The sequence below is a fragment of the Aulonocara sp. 'chitande type north' Nkhata Bay genome, linkage group LG10 (genome assembly GCF_057382095.1).
Source record: "Aulonocara sp. 'chitande type north' Nkhata Bay isolate Kocher_YH1m ecotype deep benthic linkage group LG10, A_spYH_male_GT1.1, whole genome shotgun sequence".
In the NCBI taxonomy this organism is placed as follows: domain Eukaryota; kingdom Metazoa; phylum Chordata; class Actinopteri; order Cichliformes; family Cichlidae; genus Aulonocara; species Aulonocara sp. 'chitande type north' Nkhata Bay.
In genome coordinates, this window is record NC_141353.1 from 18,520,407 (window position 1) to 18,543,014 (window position 22,608).

Genomic DNA, 22,608 nt, shown 5'->3' on the forward strand with positions numbered 1-22,608 from the left:
TCGGGCTCTGCCAAAGATCCACCTACAGAAAATGCCCATATATTCTCTGTGAGACAGGAAGAGAGAGAAGGTGGTAGTAAGAGAAGATCGAAGAGACACTTAAATGTTACAGCAACAAAAGGTTACCAAGGAGTCAGTGCAGGTAAACCAACAGACACGCTGAAGTTGTCATCACAACTGCTTTAAAAAAAACATTTAAACATTTCACACTGATTAAAACAGATCACTCTGTACTTTATTAGCACACAATCAGCTACCTTAATTAATCTCATGTGACAAGTTTGATAAATCAGTTACGAGTATGGAGATCATAAAAATGACTTGGTCTGATGATCTGACAGTGCCTTTCTCCCTGTGGTCACTGCCAAGAATTGTTCATGTGGAGCCACCTCTTGTAACGTTAGGCACATTGCAGCTGCTTTTACTTCAAGACTCAGATACCAGTTAGTGACCGAGAAGTGAAACAGTTCATATGAATTACATTTGTATTTTTATACAAATCCTAAACTTTACTTGCAATAAACTGGGGTCGTAAACAAATATGACTCATTCAGTGCATTTCCAAGCTGTCCAATTTCTGCAGACAAAGAGAAAGAAAGAAAGAAAAGTGCAGCCACTCGAGAATGACTGGATTTTGAACTTAATCACATTTCGTGAAATCTTTCCCAGGCTTAGGACCACCTGCTTTAAGGTGATTTCCTCATCTTTAAGCCCTTGGAACTTATCGTTTGTCGGTTCCCACCCAATCAATTTGGCCAAATTAACCCACTTGACCTTTTGCACCCAATTTCATACATTCTTTCACCCTGAGTAAGCTGTGAGAATGACTGTTATTGCTGCAATTAAAAAACCTTGGTGTAGTGTTATCGTGCTGTTTTTGCTCACATAAAAGAAAACTAAGAGATGACATAAAGACGCTGCTAATTAAATCAGCCTCCTGACAGAGAAAAAAGGGGGGAAAGGGGCAGTGATGAAAGAGGCGAAAACAAAGGAAGATCAGGCAGGAAATTTAAAAAAAAGCACAGAGGTGAGACAAAGTGGTAGAGATTGTCTACAAATTTAAAGGGACTAATATTAACAATGTAGTGTAGTAATAAATCATTAATATGTCTGTCCAATTTGAAAGACGAGTCCTCTGAAGACCCCGTAAGCTCAGCTATCTGTCATACATGCTAAGAAATATTACATCTCATTAACGTTACTGATGTTTTCCGGGATTAAAAGTGAAGGACAAAGAAACATATTTTACTGTTTGGGAAACTTTATGCTTCTTTATTCAGTTTAATATTGGGGTTTTTTTGGTTTGTTTTTACATATGGTCTAAAAATAAGAAAAATCGGGAATGCACTTGCAAAAGTTCATAGAAAGAAACGGTACTTTTGGAACATGGCTTAAAAAACACACACAATCAATAGAAGAGCTCAATGTAGTACAAACTACTCGTCTGTACTTAGTGGAATGATTGCATAAACACACATACTGCCACTAGAGGGCAATACGCACCTAAGTTATCACGCATTTCTTGTGCAGTGTGCAGTCAGCTTGAAAGAGAAAGCAAAGGATTGTTTTGTCATCGTCCCTCAAAGCTTACTGTCATCGAAAACACAGTGTGGTTACTCAGCATATCTGATTTACACTATTGTTCAAATCACATTTTACACTAATCAGTTCAAGTCCAGCTACGTTCAGGTGATTATTATGAGTGACAACAATTTCATAAATGCAAACATATAATAACAGCAAATAGTGAACAGAAAAACCAGAAGAGTAGCTGCAAAGCAACAAATGCTAAACACTACAGAAAGCAGATTAATAAACGGAATGCTGAATAGAGGGAAAAAAAGTGCAGTTGCTAGAATAAAGTCTAAAAGACAACCATAAAACAGTTTGTACATCTGAATCTATCACTGCGTTATTTATTGCGTGCTTATTGATCTTTTCCAATAATTTAGATACGAACGATAAAGATAACTTTATCGGCTGTGGATAACTTACAATATTTCCATTTAGTGAAAGGTTAGACAAACATGGAGGCTGGTTCAATCATTTTAATTCCACCCTTACCTCAGACGGGCGTGCTTTGTTCACGCAGTGGAGCTAAAGACTCAGCTAAAATTCCTGAGGTGTGTTTCACTGAGTTACAGTAAAACTGTGAGAGGCGTTTGCAGTTTAAAAGAGCTGTGTCATTGTGGAATGCGGATGATATAAAACCACAATGACAGCCAGAAAACTGAGAGCCAGACAAAAAGTAAACATGCCACACTATGTCAAGTCCTTTTTGTTTTGTTAGTTGAGTTGCGTGGTTTTGGTGCAAAATGCTGATGTGTGTTTAACTCTGAGTAAGAGGGCTGAACCAACACCCTCGGCAAGAGGTAATTTTGGCCAAATAGTCTTGTTCACACCTGAGACCTGTGTTGTAAAGTATGTACACGTCATCCTGAGGTAGTCAGGCAGTGAGGCATGTTATAAATGTATGTCCCCATTCGGTTACAGTTAAAACTATAAATGTCTCCCTGACTGTGTTGCTTTGCTTCCCCAGACATTCAACTATAGTAAGCTATTTACAGTGTTAAAAAAACCCATCTGCTACAGCCATCGAAGGACTTCTAACCGGTGGACAATCGAAATGATTTTAAACACAAGGAACACATTCCCGCCCACTCGATATACATTTGGAAATCAAAGGGTAGTTAATAAAAAATGCAGTTGATTGTGGTCCTCTATTTGCAAATTAATTTTTCGATTACAATTAAAATCGTACTTGGCAAAGCCATTGCTTCATACTGGAGCTTGCACACAGGCCACAATACACAGTAAAGGCCCTCAGATAATGTATGAGAAGGGTTACAGTAAGGCTTCAAAATCAGTTTGAAATAAAAAACCTCAGGAGCCGCAGTCCTCTGACACCCTGTATCGCCACATCAGTGTGCTTGTTCTGTATCTAAAGTCAATGTTGTCCAGTGACTGTGTCCCTGCTGGAACTTCATGGAGCTTCCTCATTTGTCATATACTGTTCAACACCCACAGAGGACACCTATGGCTGGAGTGGCAACCCATGCTGTGAGAGAAGAGTGTCTGTGTGAGGACAGAAAGAGGACAGAGGGCAGTCTGGGGAGGTGTACTTGGCTAACACCTGCAGCTGCTCTGGCTGTAGATTTGCTTCACTGCAGACCCTCTGGCATAAAGCAGAAACACTGTGACACGTTTTCAACTTTAGCTGGCTCAACTGGCTCTTCTCCAGCATCAGTTTCTCCCTCTCCGTCTTCTGTGATACACATACACAAAACACACAATCCGATTAGCACGACCGAGAGCATCTTTTGGATAAATTTACTGATTAAAAAAAAACAAAACGAAACATACTTACCAGCTTGTTGATTTCACACTGCAGATTATATATGCAGTCCAGTTTTCTCTTGCGGCATCGCTGAGCTGCGAGGCGGTTTTTGCTGCGTCGTCTCATATCATGGACAAAGTCCAGCTGTTCACGCGTGAAGGCATGTTGCTTTAGCAGCTGCTGGAAGTCGTTTCGGCTCAGCTCCACTATCCAGTCTACAGAGAATGGCAGCTGCACCTGAAGAAACCCAGCAGGAAAAAAAAGAAGAAGAAAATGTTACATGACATCGTTTCTAAAATGAGACAAAGAGTGTTCCTTAATGACATACTTTTAAATCTTTACGCAACATCACAACACAGGACTGTCTCTGTTTGTCTTACAAGAGGCTTTGATAAATAAACAAAGAAAGCTGGAAGTTAGATAACACCCACAAAAAAACAGGATGGCACAGAAAAAACACAACTGTTTCTCTATTGGTATGAAATGATTACGGCCAGTGTGTATTTCTTATGGCTATGCATATTTTAATTTATCGAATTTAATTTAATTCATTTACTTTGTTTTTATTCAAAGTCCCTTGTGGGACTTCCTGTAAGTGGTGTAAACGGGTAAAAAAAGTGAACAAGGAGTTACATTTTTACCAAGGTGTTAATTGTTAACTCTAAAAACCTGCTGCTGCTAAACTGGGACAGGAAATATTGGAACAGTATCAGCCATGTACTGTTTTATCTACTATAAATAAAAGCTTTTCCTCTGAAATGACCTTAGCTTCGTCTGCACACTCACTGCCTTATTTGTCCAATCCGAGTGGTCAGCTTGGACTTGAGAGCTTCTTCAGACTTGTTGTTTGACTCACACTTATTACTAACTCAACAGGCTGAGCTGTGAATGTAAGCTAAACTGGACTCTGAACCAGCTGGTTGGACGCATATACACGGTCCCAACGCACACGCAGCTGGGTGAATTTTTAACCAGCCTCCACGGCAACTCTCCTTTCTGTTGCCTGAAAGCAAATTTGAATATGATAAAATGTGCCAAAAACTGGTATCTATAACAAGCACAGTGAAGTCACCCACAGGCAAGGTGGTGATGCTTCTCAAGGCACTGCAGTTTCTGAACAACGTGAACTACAGAAGAAGGTGTCGTGGCTAAGCAGGGGAGGAGAAAACAGAGGAGAAGAGATTCATTTTAACTTCTCACCTGCCTGGCCCTCTCTATTGCGGAGGACTCGCTGTCTCCTTCCGTTTCTGTCTCCGAGTCGCCGTCCTCCCCCGAGTTAAAGGAGGACACACCTGACTGAGATGCCCCCTCACACTCAGACAGCCCTTCTCCTTTCCATGAATATTTCCTTTGGTCCAGATCCTGGAAAAGGGGACAGCTTGTTTTGGGGGTGTTATGCTTCGGCCACTCTAAAGATGTGCTCTGTGGGCATTGGGCCCCTATATTGGTGGGACATCCGCCCTTGGGGTCATGAAAGTTGAGCTGACAGTGGTCTATATCAGATCCCAGCTGCCGTGCCAGGCTCTCAGCCATTTCCTTCTCCGCAGTGATATTATTTACAGGCAAGGCTACTCTTCCATTTTTGCTTCCTTCTTTTCTTGCTTCTTGAAAGCCATTATCTACCCTCTTCCCCTCTCCCTCTATCTTATCCTCTGCCTTGTTTTGACTGGAGATTGGCCATCGTACAATAGGGCTTATTACTTCTTCAATGTCCATACAAAACCTTTCCTGCCTCAGTGGTCTACAGATTACAGGACCCTCATTCAAGGCCCTTTGAGGGCCATGGTGCAGCATTAACCCTGATGACCTCTCAGTCAGCACTGCGCTTGACTCTGAGGAGTCTGACTGGACACTGGATATTTCCAAGGAGGCGATTGCACTTGCACCCTCTAGCCCGTCGTCCATTTCAATATCATTCTCTCGTACTTTCTCGCTCCATTTGCCCCCTCCTTCATTTGTGTTCTTCTTAACCATAAGAGCTGTCGCTCGGCCCAAGCAGTTCTCTGTCTTCCCATCATTTATTTGAATTTTCCATGGCTCATCAGTCCCTCCTTTATTCTGTCTGTAGCCACTTAAGACTGAATTTCCAGAGATTTCAGTCTTAGTTTCATTCTTACTGTTTGCACTGCTGGAACACGGCAAGTCAGAGATGACACAGTCATTCCTGACCCCTGTTGTTTTGAGGCTCTTCTCTGTGACAGAAGCGTCCTTCCCGCAAGCTAGCTGGAACTTGCGATACTTTGGACACTGCATAAAACTGTCATTTGTTCCCTCAGCTACTAGTGCACTTGTGTCTGTGCTCTTCTGACTTCCCACTTTGTTGTTCACTGATTTGTTACAGTCCTGAACCACTTCCCGCTGGCATGATGACTCAGCAACTGGTTGTACTTCTTTTTCATCCAACAATACGCTGTCAGAGTCTGTGTTGCTGTTTTCCTCTGAAGGCGGCCGCTTGCTCTTCTCTTTACAACAGGTCTTTCTCTTGAATGGAGGAGGACCTTTGGTGGTGGTGGAGAGGAACTTAGGGAGCAGAAACTCAAAGCATCCCTCATCTAGGTCTTTGAAGCCAAGAATGACCGCCGAGTTTCGGATTTCTAGGACGTCCTCTTTTCCAAAGAGTAGTTTGGACGTGTAGGCAAACTTCAACAAGGGTTCAAAGCCAGTGACTGTCACCTGTAAAAGAGGTCAAATACATATTTTCTTTTAAAAAGAGCATGTTCTGCCTAATTCTGTACTTCCTGTAAGAGTAGACGATGAAGGGAAAAGTACTGTATGTCCACATGTGAAAATAGATTGATTTATGCCAACTAAAGAAGTTTCGGGAAATAAAAAGGATTAACTGTTAATATGATGACAGTCTCTGACTGTCTATGAAAGCAGGTTTTACTTGAATAAAAAAAGTACTCTAAGTCTGACTTTTTAACCAAAATTTAGCCACTAACCGGTTTGACCTGATCTTTCCTATATGGATTTGTCCACTGACGCCAGAGATTATATGTTGGCGCTTCTGTGCGTTTTAAAACAACAGTCGGTCTCATTTATTATTTAAAAAAACAACAACAAACAAATTCCCAACTCTGCGACTACCTGTGAGGAAACGAGCCTCACAAGCGCCTTTCTCACTTCACTTTCAGAAAACATTTTGTTATCGTGAGCTTGTGCATGTGTAATAATTTCGACCTCTGTGGCGTCACGACGTGATTTCTCACCTCTTGGGGAAGAGTGACGACCGCCCCATGTTGTGTGAATGAGGAGATCCTCTGCGCGAAGTACTCGCTACAGGAAGCGAGCACCGAGCGGTGGGCTCTGAAACTCTGGCCCTCCACCACTACCGTGACATCGCACAGCACGTCCCGCCGCCGCTGTTCGTCCAGGGAGCTCAGCACATGGGAGGAATGAGCGGTGGACTCGAATGTAAACACAGACGACCGTGGGGCAGACATGGCCACCGATAGATATCTGTTTGTACAGCAAACACACAGAGTCTCTCCGTCAGAGTTCACCAGTTCCCTTCTGTCACAACAACATGATATACTTTTAATGTTACTTAAATACAACACAACCACAAACAAAGGAACGAAAGCATGCCTACCTTAGTCTTACTCTGGAGTAGATTTCCGCGCTGGTTAGGGTGTGTAACTAAGTCCCAGCAAGCTTAACACACATGTTTTTTCTACATGGAATGCTGTCTAACCGGACTATGTTTCCCATAAATCCTTATCGCGAGTCAGATACAAACGAAAATCTAAGCTTGACTCAGTCATATGGCCTGTGTGTGTGTGTGTGTGAGAGAGAGAGAGAGAGAGAGAGAGAGAAAGAGAGAGAGGAGGAGGGGGAGAGGCATAGAGGGAGTGTGCGTCTGTGTGCTTGCCTATGTGTGTTGTAACAACCCTGGGTGTATCAGAGCGGCGCTGACTCATGCACTCTTGCTGATAAAGGATGAGCAAGCAGTTTTCCCGTCCTTACCAAATCCCACCCTCAGATCTGTTTGGTAAACCAACAGCTTTGTTTCCTCAGAAAATCCTTTTATACACGTACCTTGAGCGGACAATTCACAGATTAAGGGGCAGGCTGGGAAGCGAAGCTCGTGTTTAAACAGGATATTGTTTTCCGTGTGTATCTTTGGCTTGAAGGTTACCTGGAGTTACTCAACCATTTGCATACACAGTGAATTATGAGACGCGGTTGTTGTAGAAAAAATAAAGCGTAAAGACAAACACCTCTTGGTGAAAAAAAGGGGAGGAGGGACTAATCTGACGGTTATTGTTTCCCAGCAGGTCCGTGTTGCTTCATAGCTGCAGTTTTTAAAAGCACCAAGTGTTTGTGTGAGCTCAGTGCAAATGCGTCTGTACCAGAGAGAGGCACAGAAAACCTTTGCTGGCAGGGGTACAGGAACTGAACAGTTGTCACAGCTGTGCCTATTGCATTGCATTTTATTTTCATCATTGAAGTTACATGGCTCTACTTTAAGCATCACCACACGCCTTGTGTTTTACACTCCACTCCTGTTGGGTGTTTTTATGAATGACTTTAAATCTACTTTTTACTAGTTTATGGTAGGCTTTATGTTTGGTGTAAAATACTCTGCACCCTTATTGTGATATGTCTTAGAGGAGGGTTTCTTAAGTTTTTTTCTTCAGTGCCCAATTCACACACACACACACACACACACACACACACACACACACACACACACACACACACACACACACAACAATTTCCATGAATCATTTGCAAAAAAAGAGAAGAAGATCCAGTCAGCAAAATGTTGTTTGGTTATTATCCCCCCCCCCCCCCCCCCCCCCAAAAAAAAAAAAAAAAATCACATTAGTTTCACTTCATATTTTTCACCCACTTGTCTGTGTTCCATCCTCCAGTGGTTCCACACGGCACCTGTTTGAGCACCGCTGCCCCATATAATTACACATTATCATTATTATGCATCAAACAGTATCTGAATAGCTAATATAATTATATGTGTCAGCAACTTTTACTGGCCAAGAAAATACTGATGAAATTGCTGTGATAGGAGGTGAAAAGTCATAACGTCAGACAATGGTGTGAATGTTACTGTAGACAATGGGTTTTCTGTAAAGAAAAGGGACAGCTTCAGTGAATGGAGGAGCTACAGCAGTGCAAAACTACAAAGTGCTGTTTCTAATATCACATGATTTGGAGAAACAGGGAAGCCTGTCAAGAGTCAAACCAGCCAATCAGATGACAGTTTCATAACTCCAGAATGATCTAATCTTGACATAAAAAAAACAATCTAGTTCCCTTTTCTTTGTAATCACTATGGACATAAAAACACACACATAACACTGGCTTGGAGAAATGAAAATAGGGAACTGATGCAAGTGTCAAAATAAAACACATTTTATTTGTATGAGGACAATAACCAACAGTTCGTCATGCTGTACATTTCCCTGTTTCTACTACATACACTACCTCAAAAAAAAAAAGAAAAAAAAGAAAATGTACAAGTCTTACAGTGTTGTGTTGCAGCATATACTGTGAAATACTTAGTCACCCATTATATTTCTGTTCTTCACAAATACTTATATTTTCCAGATGCCTGACAGTGTGTGAAACATTCATCCATGAGCTGGGTGTAGGAGAGAGGGAGAGGAGGTTAAACACTCCTTAAATAAAATACTTGGACCACATCGTACCACCTTTGGCTCCCTCAGCAGATCTCAGACAAAACATTTGAGTCTCCACCGGACCTAAGACAGATATCAGAGTCACAGCAACTGACTATGTATGGAAATATTGTATTTTTAGATTTTCCACTGGCAACCAGGAGGGTTATGCATAATCATATAGAGACAAAGCAGTACCCAGTTAACTGGCAGTGTGTAATAGCTTGGTGGAATCACTAAAACAACTTGATAACTGCATGTATGTGGTTCAAACAAATGACTCAGACATGAATAGAAACCACAGCTTTCTGTGTAATTAGCTGATTCACAGACTGTGACTGCGTAAAACGAGCACTAGCTGAGTATTTGTTCCTGGTTCCTGGCCCTAGTGTCAGCTTAGAGTCTGGTGGTCTTAGGTTCTGGCCGAGGTCACGAGGAGTCTTGCCTCGTTCGATTGTTAACGCAGAGCCTTTCCAGCTGCTTAGCACGCTCTTTATGGACTGTGACCAAGGTGCGGTTCTCCTCTGTCAGACGCCGAAACTCCTCCTCCAAATGGGCGATCTCCATGGCAACCTTCTCATCCTCCACCATTTCCGCCAGCAACTTGCGCCTAAATGGATGAATGGGAAAATGTTAACAGCCAGTTATTGACATCCAAGAATAAACTCGGTTTGAGGCAGGGAAATACCCAGGAAAGGTTCCCAGTTCATGGAAAAGTCAGATTTCTCAAATTCATGCAGATGAGCATTTTCGAGTACTCAGCTTTTTGGTTACTTGGGGGGGAAGCCAAAATAAACACAGAAACAATGCAAACTCACAGGAAGGACCAAGAGGGGAAATCACTCACAGACCTGAAAAAATAACTAACATTTTTATGTGGAAGTAAATACTGTGTATTATTCACAACATTTTCCACATGTAGGAAAATATAGTTTGTTGATGAGTGGTATAAATGCAGATAAAGTATGTTGAGCGCTCCAAGGCTTATGTGCCACAGATCAAAGATCTATCTGTGCATAAGTACATTATTATTGGCTCCCTGAACAAAAAGACTTCATGGTCATGATGGCACTGAAATGGATTGAAATCAAAATAAATGTTTTAAAGATCACAGTTTATTAACTTAAACTTACAGTGTGTAAATTTTTTCACTGCTAAATGTCAGTAGGATTCAGATTGCAGTCATAATCCTAGCTATGTGGCTGGTTTAGGATAAACATGTTTTAATCAGCCAAGAAAGATGCAAAACATTAAATTTAGCCTGTACCTCATATCGGTAGTTCTCGGTAGATAGAGGAAAACTATCTGTGTAGATTGTCAGTCCACTGTTTACTTCAGCTGTCAATGCATCCACATTTATTTACACTGGAAAAGGCTGTAAAACTTTGTGAAAGGAGTCCAATAGAGGTCAATGAGTCAGAGCTCATTGTTGACCATTCATACTGAGATGAGTTATTGTGGATATTTGAATTTTTCTGTCAGTAACACTGCTGTTTTTGCTAATGTTAGCCTCTGTTAGCCAATGTTAGTTGCTATTAGCCAGGACTGGTGAAACTGTCTTTGAAGTGGACGTAACTTTGTTGCACTCTGGGATTTAGTGAATAAATTCTCATACAATGTGAGAGTTTAATCAATTTGTTTATCGGTGGGAAAGTGTGATTTTTTTTTTAAGTTCCTAGCATTAGCTGGTATAATGTTAGCTTATAATCAGCTGTTGTTGTTTAGCCTGTTGTCAGCTGTCTAATCTACTGACAATAAGTAATTGCGACAATATTGGGAATAAATAAGTATTTTTATGCATGTTTTTATGTGTTAGAGCCTTGACTTCAATTTGGGAGATTAGGCTGGAAGGAAGAGGTAGAAAGAGGATAATATTTTATTAAGAGGCCAGTGGTGTTGTCTCTGTCCTTTATGACAGAGACAACAGGGACTCCTCTGACAATAAAACATAGGTATAATGAGTCATATCTTGAGTCTGAAGGTGCAAGCATGGATCAAATGTCCCTGCATGGCACACAAATGCCTTTGACTTCTCTTCTGCCTACTACGTATGTGGCCGGTCTCTAGCCACATATGTAAAACAGCACGAGCGGGAAGAGAGATGTCCTTTCCAGGCACTGTATTCAAATATGGTAGAGGAACATGGTGGCTACCACAAACCCGCTCCTATGTATTTTTAATAGATTTCTTTTACATTTGGAGAATGCATCCGTTTTTTGGAAGATGTAAATAAACTCTGTTCCATCCTTTGTATTCTATTAAATAACATAAAAAATACTGATGGCACCTCCGAGAGCTACTCTTTTCAATAAAACCTCATCCCTTTCTAATGTTTTCTTCAGGCATAATGATGTATACAGAAATAAAATCTTTCTCTGCCCACTGGAACGCTTATTCCAGTCCATGTGGGCTCACAATAACCTCCTAAACCAAATATAAATACTATCCTCAATAAAGCTACCTGAACTGAAACACTGTAGAGCAGGTTTAGACGGCGTGATCTGACTTCCTTTGGCGAAAAAAAAACGAACAGCCTTTGGACTTTGAAAGACATTGTCAGCAGTACTGCATGGACATGCTATGTGTACAGTGTGGTACTACGTGTAACGCCCTGACATCTATGAATGTATGTGAGTGTTGTATTACAGCTACTATTAGGTTACAGAACAGCAACAAAAGAAAAAAAAAAGAAAAATGATATGTATTATCCACAACAGGTAGAGTGAGGAGTTTTAATGGGATAAAAGCATTAAGTGAGAAGCATACTTAACTGAGAGTAGTAGTGGACTTTAAATTGTTGAAATGCTGGTATTAGGGAAGCTCTGGTATACACTGAGGTCTTGGATCACACTCTAAAACAGGTCTGCACAATTTATTTCCTGAACAAAATGTGTGAGCCACAAACAAAGAAACTGGTTGAAAATATGATGCAAGTACGAAAGTATGCAAAGTATGATGAAAGCATGTACAGCCACACTCTTTTTTTTCAGTTCCTTAGACTAAATCAGACTGAAAATTGATCTGAATTAGTAAGCAAAACTTTTAGGATGCTTTGTTGCTTGAATAAAAAGAGCAAAGTGCTTATGGTTCCTGCAGTATTACAATATGATGTTTCACAAAGGCTTAATATCTCAATTGACCTGTCTGTATGGTAGTGTGTATGAACTAAAGCAATACTGTATGTGTCAACCGAGTTTGTATGTTGGGACATGAACGCTTTCTTACTGGGTAGTTTAATCTAAAATGTGAAGTACTTTTAAATCATGTGTAAGTGCTATACATACAAATAAACTTATTATTAAAGCATCTGTTTGTTACTTTTGTGTACCAAAGTTTATAAAAATTGGGGGGGAGGGGGCGATATCTCACACACTGTCTGAGATATTGGCTATAAAACCAGTTTTGTCAGCTCCTCTATCTTGCATAATCTGCCATGTCACGATTTCATCACACGCAAAAAAAAAAAACCCAACAAAAAACCAAAGCCCCAATATTAGTCAAAGAACTTTTTGTAAACTCTTGTATTTCCCTTTGACCAACTTTGAACCTTTTTGTGTATCTTACTGGAATAAGGCTAAATCCACTGGCAACAAAAACACTGAACGTAGAGATGATCTAGAAACTGGAAGGTAAATGAAATATGAATTCCATCAAACTAGTGTGTACTTGTCTGAGAATGACTAAAAGGAGCAGTACGTCCTGGAAAATCCCTCCCCACTGTGTTAAAGCGTTGTTCCTGTAGTCATCCTTGCAAAACTTCACTGTATGTCTCAAGCCCTCCTCTTTCTGTGTGCACTTCCCCATAAAGGAAGTATTGTATGATGTATTTCTCTTAATGCTCAGAATAGAGAGTAAGCATATCCTCCTTTTGGTGAAAAAAACATTTCTATTAATGAGAAGTTTCAACATCAGGAAAATCTTATGCCGTAAACACAAAGTACTGACTTAATGTCAATGAAAGCTTTTAGCTTAATTTGCAATAGTTTTTAAAGCCGACATATACTGATTCTAAAACTTCTTCAATGACAGAACTCATGGGGGTGTTAATGTTAAAATTAAGCTTGATAAGTAGTGTTTGAATAAGTACTGTTGTTGTTTCAGGTTTAGATTTTGTTTTTTAGGGATATGTTTGTGTGGTTTAGAAGATTGTGAAGGTTTAAGTGGAGCAGGCATCCATGACTGTGGAGCTGAAGGAGTCCTGGCTAGTGCTCATGTTCAGGATTGTGGCTCGTATGTTAAAAACCGGTTCTTCCTGTATGTGCATGTTGTATCTAACACATGAATGTAACCCAACATGAGATCTCTGTCTCTTAAAACACAATATGTAAATATAGTGTTTAAGTTCTTTTGGTTATCTAAACCAAACTAGATCATGTGGACTGACTTTCTGAGTTTGTTTCTAAAATTAGGGCTGGTTGTATAAAGTGTATTTAACTTAAAGAAGTATACAGGCTCATTTATTTTGGTGTATCGCTACTTTCATGTAACTTATTTACTGCAAACTCAAAATAAATTAGTATAACTTGCACCTCATTTTTTGCAGGTATTTATTTATTTTTGAGGACAACAGTGTGCACATTTTTAAAGTTAAGTCACCATATCAAATTTTATAGTATAGCATTACAAAGCAGATTGTCGTGTAGTATAAATGTGACCGTGAATGTCTCCGACTGCTAGTGTGAAGAAACAGGAGTTTCTACCAGCCTTACCCACCTCGTCTAGATTCAAGGCTAAGTCGGAGTCCGCATGCTGTTCTCTATTTAGGAACTGTGAAGTGGTTTCGGTTGTGTCAGTGCATGTCTGTGTGTGTATGTAGGTGTGGTGGTGGGGTAAGAGTAAGGCCCATGAAAATCCCACTGCTAAAACTACCCGCAGCTGCTGGGGACACAGGGTGCATTGTCAACTGCGTGCGTGTAACACATCCCCACTTTTATGCCAACATACAATGAGTTTGTGTATTAAAGCTTACAATAGTTCTTGTTCAATTAAACCTGACCAGAGCTGCACTTTATGTAATATCCTCCCAGTAGATGATTCTGAACTAATCAAAGAAACCTAGCACACTGTAATTTTCGCATGTGCTTGATGTTGTTTCTAACAAAATTAGAAAGAATTAAATTAAAAAACAAAAATGGAAATATACACCTGAAAGTCTTAAATTATCACCCTTTAAAACAACATGTTAAGGGAAATGCTCTTGATGGTTTCCATGCAAAATACTGTATACAGGCTATTAACTGTGCCATCTGGTGGACATGTTGATCCAAAATACTTTGCAGTTCTATTTTTAGTGAATGTAATGCTATAGTGGGAATTGAACTCCTAAATCTTTGGAGAGTTCGGAGAGATTTAAGCAATAATTCGACCTCAGTAGTACACGTCCTGGCACTCTAATTTGGAGTGAGATACGCTGCGCAAAGTCGAAGCTCCCTGTCACAAGGAGCTTCGACTTTGTATTTTAACATGGCTTAAAAGGGTTGCTGCGATTAACATGGAAGCGACTGTACTAGTGCCTTACTTGCGATCCTCGAGCACAGCAATCTCATTTTTGACCTGGTGGAACTCTCTTGCCATCCTGCAGTGTTCCTTGTACACCTGAACGCTCTCTCTCAGAGACACACAAGGAGGCACTGGCTGCAAAAGGTCAGAGAGAAATAAAAGATGTAAAGCATGCAACATGAGAGAGATGAAGTATTAGTTCTGAATCATATCAGAGTATGGTACGCCGTGTCCTTTACGGTTTCTTGGAATTTGAGCCGTCAGTTTTGTTGTTGGCTGTCTCAACAACAGTCCAAAAGAGTAAATCTGCTTTAAAATCATCATATCTGAGAAGAACATTTAGTTAGCAGCCAATTAGATTAATTTAATTCTTTCAGCTTGAGTAAATTTATTTTTTATAACCACTAAAATCCTGTCTTAAATAAGGCAGAAGGTCCCACAAGTTATCCTTTTATTTCCAAAGCCTCTTCTTTGTATGTAGTGTGTAATAATACACTGTCTGAAAGCTATATTTAATGGTCTGGTACCATTATCATTTGATACTCTTGTTGTTTTGGTACTCCACATACAATTTATGTGCCCCTGTCAATGATACTCGATGAAGGATAATTCAATGACAACACTAACCGTATGGGGAGGGCAAAGAGTGAATTGGGTTTTTGTTTTGTTTTTTCAATTTACAGAGGTTGATTACTACAACCCAGGTTGGTTCATATTTAAAGATTCAACTGCTTCCCTGACTACAATGGAGATTTGAAGGAAAATCCCAGCAGTATCCAATTTATTTGTAACCAGCAATGTCCAATGTATGTTTTTTTCTTTTCAACTGTTGTTTATTTTCTATTCTATTTTTTACATATTTTCTGATCTGCTTCTTTTACCTCAGTAAAAATGTTGTCGGAGAAATTGTGTAGTATTTATAGATGTAACTTTGTACAATATGGAGCAAATAACAATGACAACAGTGAGATTAAAGCAATTTAATGAAATCCACATGCAGTGCTATACATTCTTAGCTTTGTGAATTTTCTGCTGTATTCATCCTCTTGTGTGCTGTACTGCAAACAAATGCATCAGTACTGCTGTAGGATGCAGCATGGTGAACAGATACCTGTAGCCGCTGTTCAAGATCTGGGAAAGTCTGGGAGAGGTCCTCCACATCCTTTACATCTGTTGAGACATCTTTCATTTAGAATTAATTAGAGTAAAAATGTTACAATGTTGCGCAACATAATGTTGTAACATTACAAAATAATGTTACAATACATTTATAGCAAAAGAAAGCTTGTCACAGTGAAATTGTAGATTTTCAAATGATATAAAACTTATAACATTATACTACCTTTGCCACCTAGTAGAAGTATAGATCTACTAGAGTCTACTAGATGTAAACAGAAAACACTGTAAAGAAAACTGAAAAAACAAAAGAATTTAAATGATAAAAAACTGTTCAGAATAGCACAGAGGTTTTGTGTATTTTATTTAGTGCTAATTGCTGTATTAATGATGCATTAACATACTGTATACCACATGTAAATCTGAGATGGTGATGCGAATTTACACTGCTTAGTATTCCAATATGTAAAATGCTTCTTCAGAGAAGTTATACGTTTAGCTGAAAATCCTAAAAATAAGTAACCGCGGTAACTGCAGATGTCAGATAATTTTAATTGCCCGAAACCTACAACATTTTCACCTGAAATACACTGAAGTAAAAGTAAAAGTATGAATGAGCTCAACTTTGGTGTCATTTTGACCAAAATATGTCATTTGACTTTAAACAAATCTCTAGACCTGCCTTTATCCATGGAAAATATGATAAAATTAGAAATATTTTTGTCTCAGAGTGATGCTGAAAAACTAAAACGTATACCCTACTTTTAGGCTTAACTACCTGTTATCTGGCTGTTCTAAAACCTCAATGAAAAGCCTTCGGTTGAGCCTGTAAAATCCTGTTGAAATCCCTGAATGATGACGTATCGTCATATCTTCAGTGTCTCACTGTACTGTGTTACTTTGCTCTCAGAATGAAGGCTTACTTTATGTTCCTAGAGTTTCTAAAAGTAGAATGGGAGTCAGAGCCTTCAGCTATCAAGCTATCAGGACTCTCCTGTGGAACCAGCTCCCAGTGTGGGTTCAGGAGACAGACACCCTCTCTGCTTTTATGATTACACTTTTCTTGTCTGCTGTCTCCCATAGTTTGCATTTTGTTCTGCAGTTGTTCATGATTCCTCACCGTTCCTGTTTTCTATCTTTTCTTCCCCCTCATCTCCAGCTGTTCACAGCAGGACCAGCCCGGTTCTCTCAGAAGTCTCTTCCTGTTACTGATCACTGTCACCCAGTGCTGATTTCCTTCCTTCTGATACTCATATATATCAGGTCTTATCATAATTCATCTACAGAAGCTTGGAATTTGCACAAAACTAATAATTTTCCAACAACTGCAAAATCAAGAACTGTATGAACTTTCTAAATGATCAAACCTTGAAGACAAACAATGCACGGTTTATCATTTCACCTGCTGTTGGTGAAGGACAGTCTGAAGCATAAGGCCTCTCTTAAAAAAAAAAAAAGAAAGTGTGAATGAAAACTTGTAATCTTAAACTCTGCATGGTAACATTAATGGCTAAATTTAGTGCCAGTAAAGTAAGAATGTGTCAATATTATTATTGTTATTGCTTTTTTTAGTTATAACTTTTTATAACTTTTCCCATAAAAAGACAGATAACAGTGTTTTCCTTGGATGCGCCACTTGTTCTACAGGCTTTCCTCCGGCTCATAAAATGGCCAAAATTGAAACACTATATGGGTCTCTTGTATGACACCACAACATAGCAACATAGTGCTGCACTTATAAATGAGCCACGTCCTCTTACTGAACAGGAGTAATGAGATGTCAGGTTGAAAGACAGGCAGGATAAGAATACAGAGGGACATCTATGTGGCAGGCAGACAAACAAAGTAAGCAGGGCAAACAAAGTAAGCAGAACAAACAGACCACATGTATAGACAGCGAGTGGTTTAGATAAATAGGAAGCCAGACAGAAACAGACAGGTTGTCTGCCCCAGCTTCTGCCCTGATAGTAATGCCCCCCTGGAGTTGTGGAACACATGTGGAGAATCCCAGGATGATGCAACCTTCTAAAAGCAGGAGAATTAGACGGCCTGCCAAAAACCATGGGGGCAATTATGATGTGGAATAAATACAGTTCTCATGCTTAGAATTGACACAGTGTGGGGTTATAACTATGCCAGGCATGAAGCCATGAAAGGCCTAGGGGATGATCCCTAAACAGAGCACAGCTCTTAGCCCCCTTGCTGAGAAACATGAGTTCAAAGACACAACAACATGATTGCCAAGGGAAGATCCAAAGTTGGACTTTGGAGGTTTAGAGTCTGAGCAGCTCCAGAGCTACACCTACGTACAGCAAAGACCTCTGTGACCATTCATCCATCCATCCATATATGTTATCCTCATAATATCCTCATGAGAACCATCCTATTCATTTATGTCCTCTGTAATAAACAATTGTTTTTGGTCTATATCTTTTGACTTATTTGAGCTATCCTAATAAGATGGACTAAATAGAGGACACTCTGGTCTTTCCATTGATATCTCATGCGTTTGGGTGGCCTCTTTTAGCTCCATAGAGAAAGGAAATCACAAAAAACATTCAATGGGAAGATTCATTTTTCCTCAGTTATCAGGAGGATATGAATGATAATGGATATTGATATAGTATAATGAAAAAAATGATAATTCAGGAAGAGACACTGAATTACAAGCAGATGATCATGAGACGATCGGTCTCTGTTGAAAGACATATTTGAGTATCTGCTTTCTTCTGTGGCCTCATCTTGTTTCCTAAGAGAAAGACAAGGGATTGGGGGGGATCAGAGGGTGGAGCTGGACTGGAACTGTTAACTGCTTATAAATTTAGACCAGTGTTCTAAAAGCTGAACAGTGAATCAGGCAGCGGGACACTGTTAGTATTAGAGAGGAAACCCGACTCTGGCATTGCATAGTTGCAGCTGCTGTCCCAGTGCCTGGCCCCACTGCAGTAAAATATCCTGACAGACAGCACCTAGAACCATAGGTAGTGTAGGTGTTTGTATGTGTGTGTTACTTAGGGACAAAGACAACTGTTTATGTTTGTACTAATAAATGATGGAATATTATACGGACTATCAGCTGACTTGTATATGTTTGCGCATGCAGATGCATGCAAGCACACAGCTGCACATACACAAACGCGTGTGATTTTTTCTTTCTTTAATATGCTATGGTCATACAGAAATAGAGAGAGCACCTGTCTCAGTTACAGTGTAGAAGAATGAAGACAGTTAAAGTCACAGGGTGTGCGGGTTGTATCATTCACATGTTCCCCACATACTGGAAATGCAGTGAAAGTTGAACCTCGGGATTTATTTGGTGTTGAATGCTATATACGTAACTATCCTCAAAATAATGTGTTAACTTCATTTTCGGATACTGCAACACAGATTTGTGCGTGTGTCATTCGATAGCTGGTGTTGTGTTTGTTAAATTTAACAGTTACATAAAAAAATACAAAGTAAACATTTACATCTGTTTACAGTTACCGTGAGATAAATGTAGACTGATTACATTTATTAATTCAATTTTTTGTGATTACACAGGTGCAGTAATCCAAGTACTTGTAGAATTTAACATGTTACCATTACTTTGCAGTTTTTCGGCTGTGCAAGGAATCCTTCCAAAAAATGAAATAGCAAAGCTATCGTAGCTAGGCTGACAGATAGGCTTACATTTTGACAATTTTTCATTTGGCCTTTTCTATGAAAATTTGCTTTCCAAGTCAGGGTCATGGGGGAGGTGGAGCCTATTCCACCAGTAACTGGGCTAGAGGTGCTTTAAATCCTGGGCAGGTTGCCAGGCCATCACAAGGCTAACACAGGTAGTCACATTCACAACATTAAACCTAGCAAGCATGTCTTAGGACTGTGGAGGGAAGCTGGAGAGAACCTACTTGCCTACTTCACACAGCAGGCTGCTAGTCTCTAAACCAGGATCTTCTTGGTGAAATGAAACAGTGCTAACTGTTGCACCAAACTGCTACTAATCTCCACCTGCCAATCAAATAAATCCTAAATGGTCTAAACAACCTGCCAGTGCTATACCCGAAGCATTTGAACATATGTGTGCATTTGCTATGATTAGAGTGATGTAAATTTCCTTAGCTTATAGTACTCCTCATAGTACTCAGTAATGCACGTGGAGGGCACATCCACAGTTAGTGCCCTTGTAATGTAGTGTTGGACTGAGGTCTGTACAATGACAACAAATTGCTGATAGATAACCATAACACTGGCATACTCTCCAGAATCAATACCCACTATGCACTGCTGAGCCACAATTCCTGCCATTTTCTGTGTCATCTGCATTGATCATTTTAGAGAGTAGAGACAGAGGTGCTCACAGACTTGTGACGGAGGTTACACGTTACAAGCTCATAAAAACTGGAAGGCACGCAACCACCTCAAAACAATGAAAATGCACACACATTGGAAGTACTGATGTGCACCAGAAACTATAAGCTCATCATAAAACTGTGTTATTTTACCTTGTGGATACATAGCTTTGGACAATGTGATATATATTTGTTCTTATGCTGCTTTTTAGTGTGTTTTAAGCTCTTGGGAGAAACATACAGCACTGACCGTACTGGAGGATAATGTAACTCCTCAATCTATAACAGATTCACACTTTTGTCTATACATGAAGTCAGCATTTTTTAGAGTAAGGGTGGTAAAGGTAAGGTTTGATTTGACAGCTGTATAACTCACATTTAACCATCCCTGATGGAATAGCACCTGCACAGGCCCACATGCACACCATCTGTGGCAAACCTGAGGAAACACCTAGACTACAGCCTACAGCATCTGAAAGTTGTTGTTATTTCTGTTTTCTCACAAATTAAAATAATTTGTTATAAAAAATAAAGTGACTGTTAAATTATTGAAATGATTAAAAAGATTGCTTACATTGACAACAGAAGTTATCGGTAACGTGTTATCATTTTTAAAGTAACTTTCCAAATTCAGTGAACTAAGCATAATATGAGTGTGCACCTACAGTATGTATTTGTGTGTGTTTACCTGAGTTGTCATCAAGGCTGAAGGCAATTCTAACTTCAGATTTATCAGGAGACACTCTTCTGGTTGAGGTGATCATTTATCCCTTTGTAAGGTCACAGGCACACAACAAAGCTGTTAACACAAGCCAAATGACCCCATGAGAGACAAGTGATGATGCTACAATGACACAGTTAGTTAATCAGCTAATAAGAAATAAAGAAATCCGAATAGACTGTTAATAAATTCAGAGATTCTAACTGAAAGTAGTTTCCAGCTTCATGAATGTAGCAGTTTCCATCTTTTCAATGTTTTATGATGTGAAATTTGCATTTTCTTGATTTTAAATGTCTCCTTCTGTCTAAGAAATTCAAAGGCATAATTTTTTTAACTGTTTCCACATCTCAGCTTATTCAGCAGATCAGCAGATTAATCGGTAGTAAGACCAGGACTGTAGAACTAGAAATTTTCTATCTGCCATGGAACGCACAAACTCTTTTTTATCCCAGCATATTAATGTGATTTTACCTCACCAGAGAAACTAAACACTGAACTCAGCAGGTGTACAGCAAACCCTTTGATATTAAAACCACTACAAAGGAGCCCTATCAGAGCACACACACACACACACACACACACACATACAGGCACACAGCCGTCGGTTTCATCATGCATTTGGAGTAGCTGTGGGATTAAATAATTTGGGAGCTTTGACAGACTGGCTCTGAGGTCTGGATTTTGCATTCCGCTTTCCAGTGAATGTACTGGCTTTTTATAACAGTGCGTTTGCCTGCTTTAACCCTGGTACACTCACTGTCTCAGCCAACACACCTCAGTGACCTACTGCAAAGAAACATTCTTTCAAACCATAATGCGTCCTTCTGTAGGGAAACAGAAGGTCCGATTTTGGCGACAGATCAACACAGGTGATGCATCTAAATGCAACCGTATTATACGTTATTTAATCAAAACTGTGATGGAGACTATAGGATATTCCATAAATATGCACCTCTTCTGCACGCACCCAACAGTTGAAATGCACCGTCTGTGCCAACAAGTCATTATTACCTGAAGCAGCAAGAATTCGACGCAGAAAAGTCAGTGTTAAAGTTTTAAATCAGGTAGCAGTGTGAGTCCTCAACACCGATTCGGTCCGCTTCCCGTGAGGTCAATGTTGAGGTCTCTTCAGAAGAAAGGCGTCTCAGCCGTCAATCCGCAAATCCCAGCAAAGATGGCACCACTGTCTCTTCGAGAGCTTACCTCCGCTATCTTGAGACTATAACTCTATTATTTTGTAATTATCAAAGTTTACGTTTTCCAGCACGTAGCCAAGGCGTCAATACATTAGTGACAGTCAGAGGGACTCCAGCAGCTCATGTTTGCGCAGGCATGTGCATGTTATCCACAGAGCCACGCAGCGAAGAGCAACACAGGGCGCAGGCAGAGGAGGAATGCCGTCCGCTGTCCCCCTGTGGCGGCCCGGGCCCAATTAAAAGTCTCAGATGACATGACTTTAGCCCGCAAAAATGCCCATAGCTGCGGCACTGCTATGAGTGACACGGTCACACCGCTCGGATGGTGTTGGGCTTTGCAATAGCTGTGCAGTGAGGCAGTTGTTCAGAACGAGCATCTCGTGTTATGATAGCTCATGTGGACGACAAAACAGGGCATCCTTGTGTGTTTAAATTTTGATTTATGGGGTTGCAGTAGCCTCCAGCTCAAACCTAAAAGGGTTAGGTGATACACTGTTTAGGTGCACCTAATACCTGTATACCTAACAGTATACAAAACATGTTTTGTATACTGGTAGTGGATAAGGGTTAAGTTAATATTACATTGTGCTTTAGAATGATATATGCTTTTTTATTGTATTAGATACAAATTAAAAGTTGGGGTTTCATCATCCCATCGTTGTCAGAGAATTAAAGGGAAAACTGTGTATCTAGAAATATCTGTGCTGTGACCCAGTAGCATAGGGACCATTTAAAAGCCAAAAAGCCATTTAGACATAGAGAG

The 22,608-nt window shown here is 40.0% G+C and overlaps 2 protein-coding genes across 5 annotated transcripts; both read right to left on the minus strand.

Moving 5' to 3' along the window:
• Nucleotides 1-210: 210 nt before the first annotated feature.
• bach1b (BTB and CNC homology 1, basic leucine zipper transcription factor 1 b) lies at nt 211-7,123 on the minus strand. 2 transcript variants are annotated; one of them, XM_086308811.1, is made up of 5 exons: nt 6,930-7,123; nt 6,547-6,796; nt 4,538-6,010; nt 3,368-3,574; nt 211-3,265 (listed from the first exon to the last, which is right to left on the minus strand). In XM_086308811.1, exons 2-5 carry the CDS (start codon nt 6,778-6,780, stop codon nt 3,035-3,037), a joined length of 2,145 nt encoding a protein of 714 aa, XP_086164937.1. In that variant the 5' UTR covers nt 6,781-6,796; nt 6,930-7,123; the 3' UTR covers nt 211-3,034. The 2 variants fall into 2 exon arrangements, with proteins under 2 accessions (XP_086164937.1, XP_086164936.1); XM_086308810.1 differs by having other exon boundaries at nt 6,547-6,850.
• A 1,566-nt stretch (nt 7,124-8,689) lies between these two features.
• On the minus strand, nt 8,690-22,356 carry map3k7cl (map3k7 C-terminal like). Of its 3 annotated transcripts, none has more exons than XM_086308813.1 (5): nt 21,661-22,356; nt 20,617-20,727; nt 15,590-15,648; nt 14,498-14,613; nt 8,690-9,589 (listed from the first exon to the last, which is right to left on the minus strand). In XM_086308813.1, exons 2-5 carry the CDS (start codon nt 20,690-20,692, stop codon nt 9,409-9,411), a joined length of 432 nt encoding a protein of 143 aa, XP_086164939.1. In that variant the 5' UTR covers nt 20,693-20,727; nt 21,661-22,356; the 3' UTR covers nt 8,690-9,408. The 3 variants fall into 3 exon arrangements, with proteins under 3 accessions (XP_086164939.1, XP_086164938.1, XP_086164940.1); XM_086308812.1 differs by having other exon boundaries at nt 15,590-15,660; XM_086308814.1 differs by lacking the exon at nt 21,661-22,356 and having other exon boundaries at nt 20,305-20,724.
• Between the last annotated feature and the right edge of the window lie 252 nt (nt 22,357-22,608).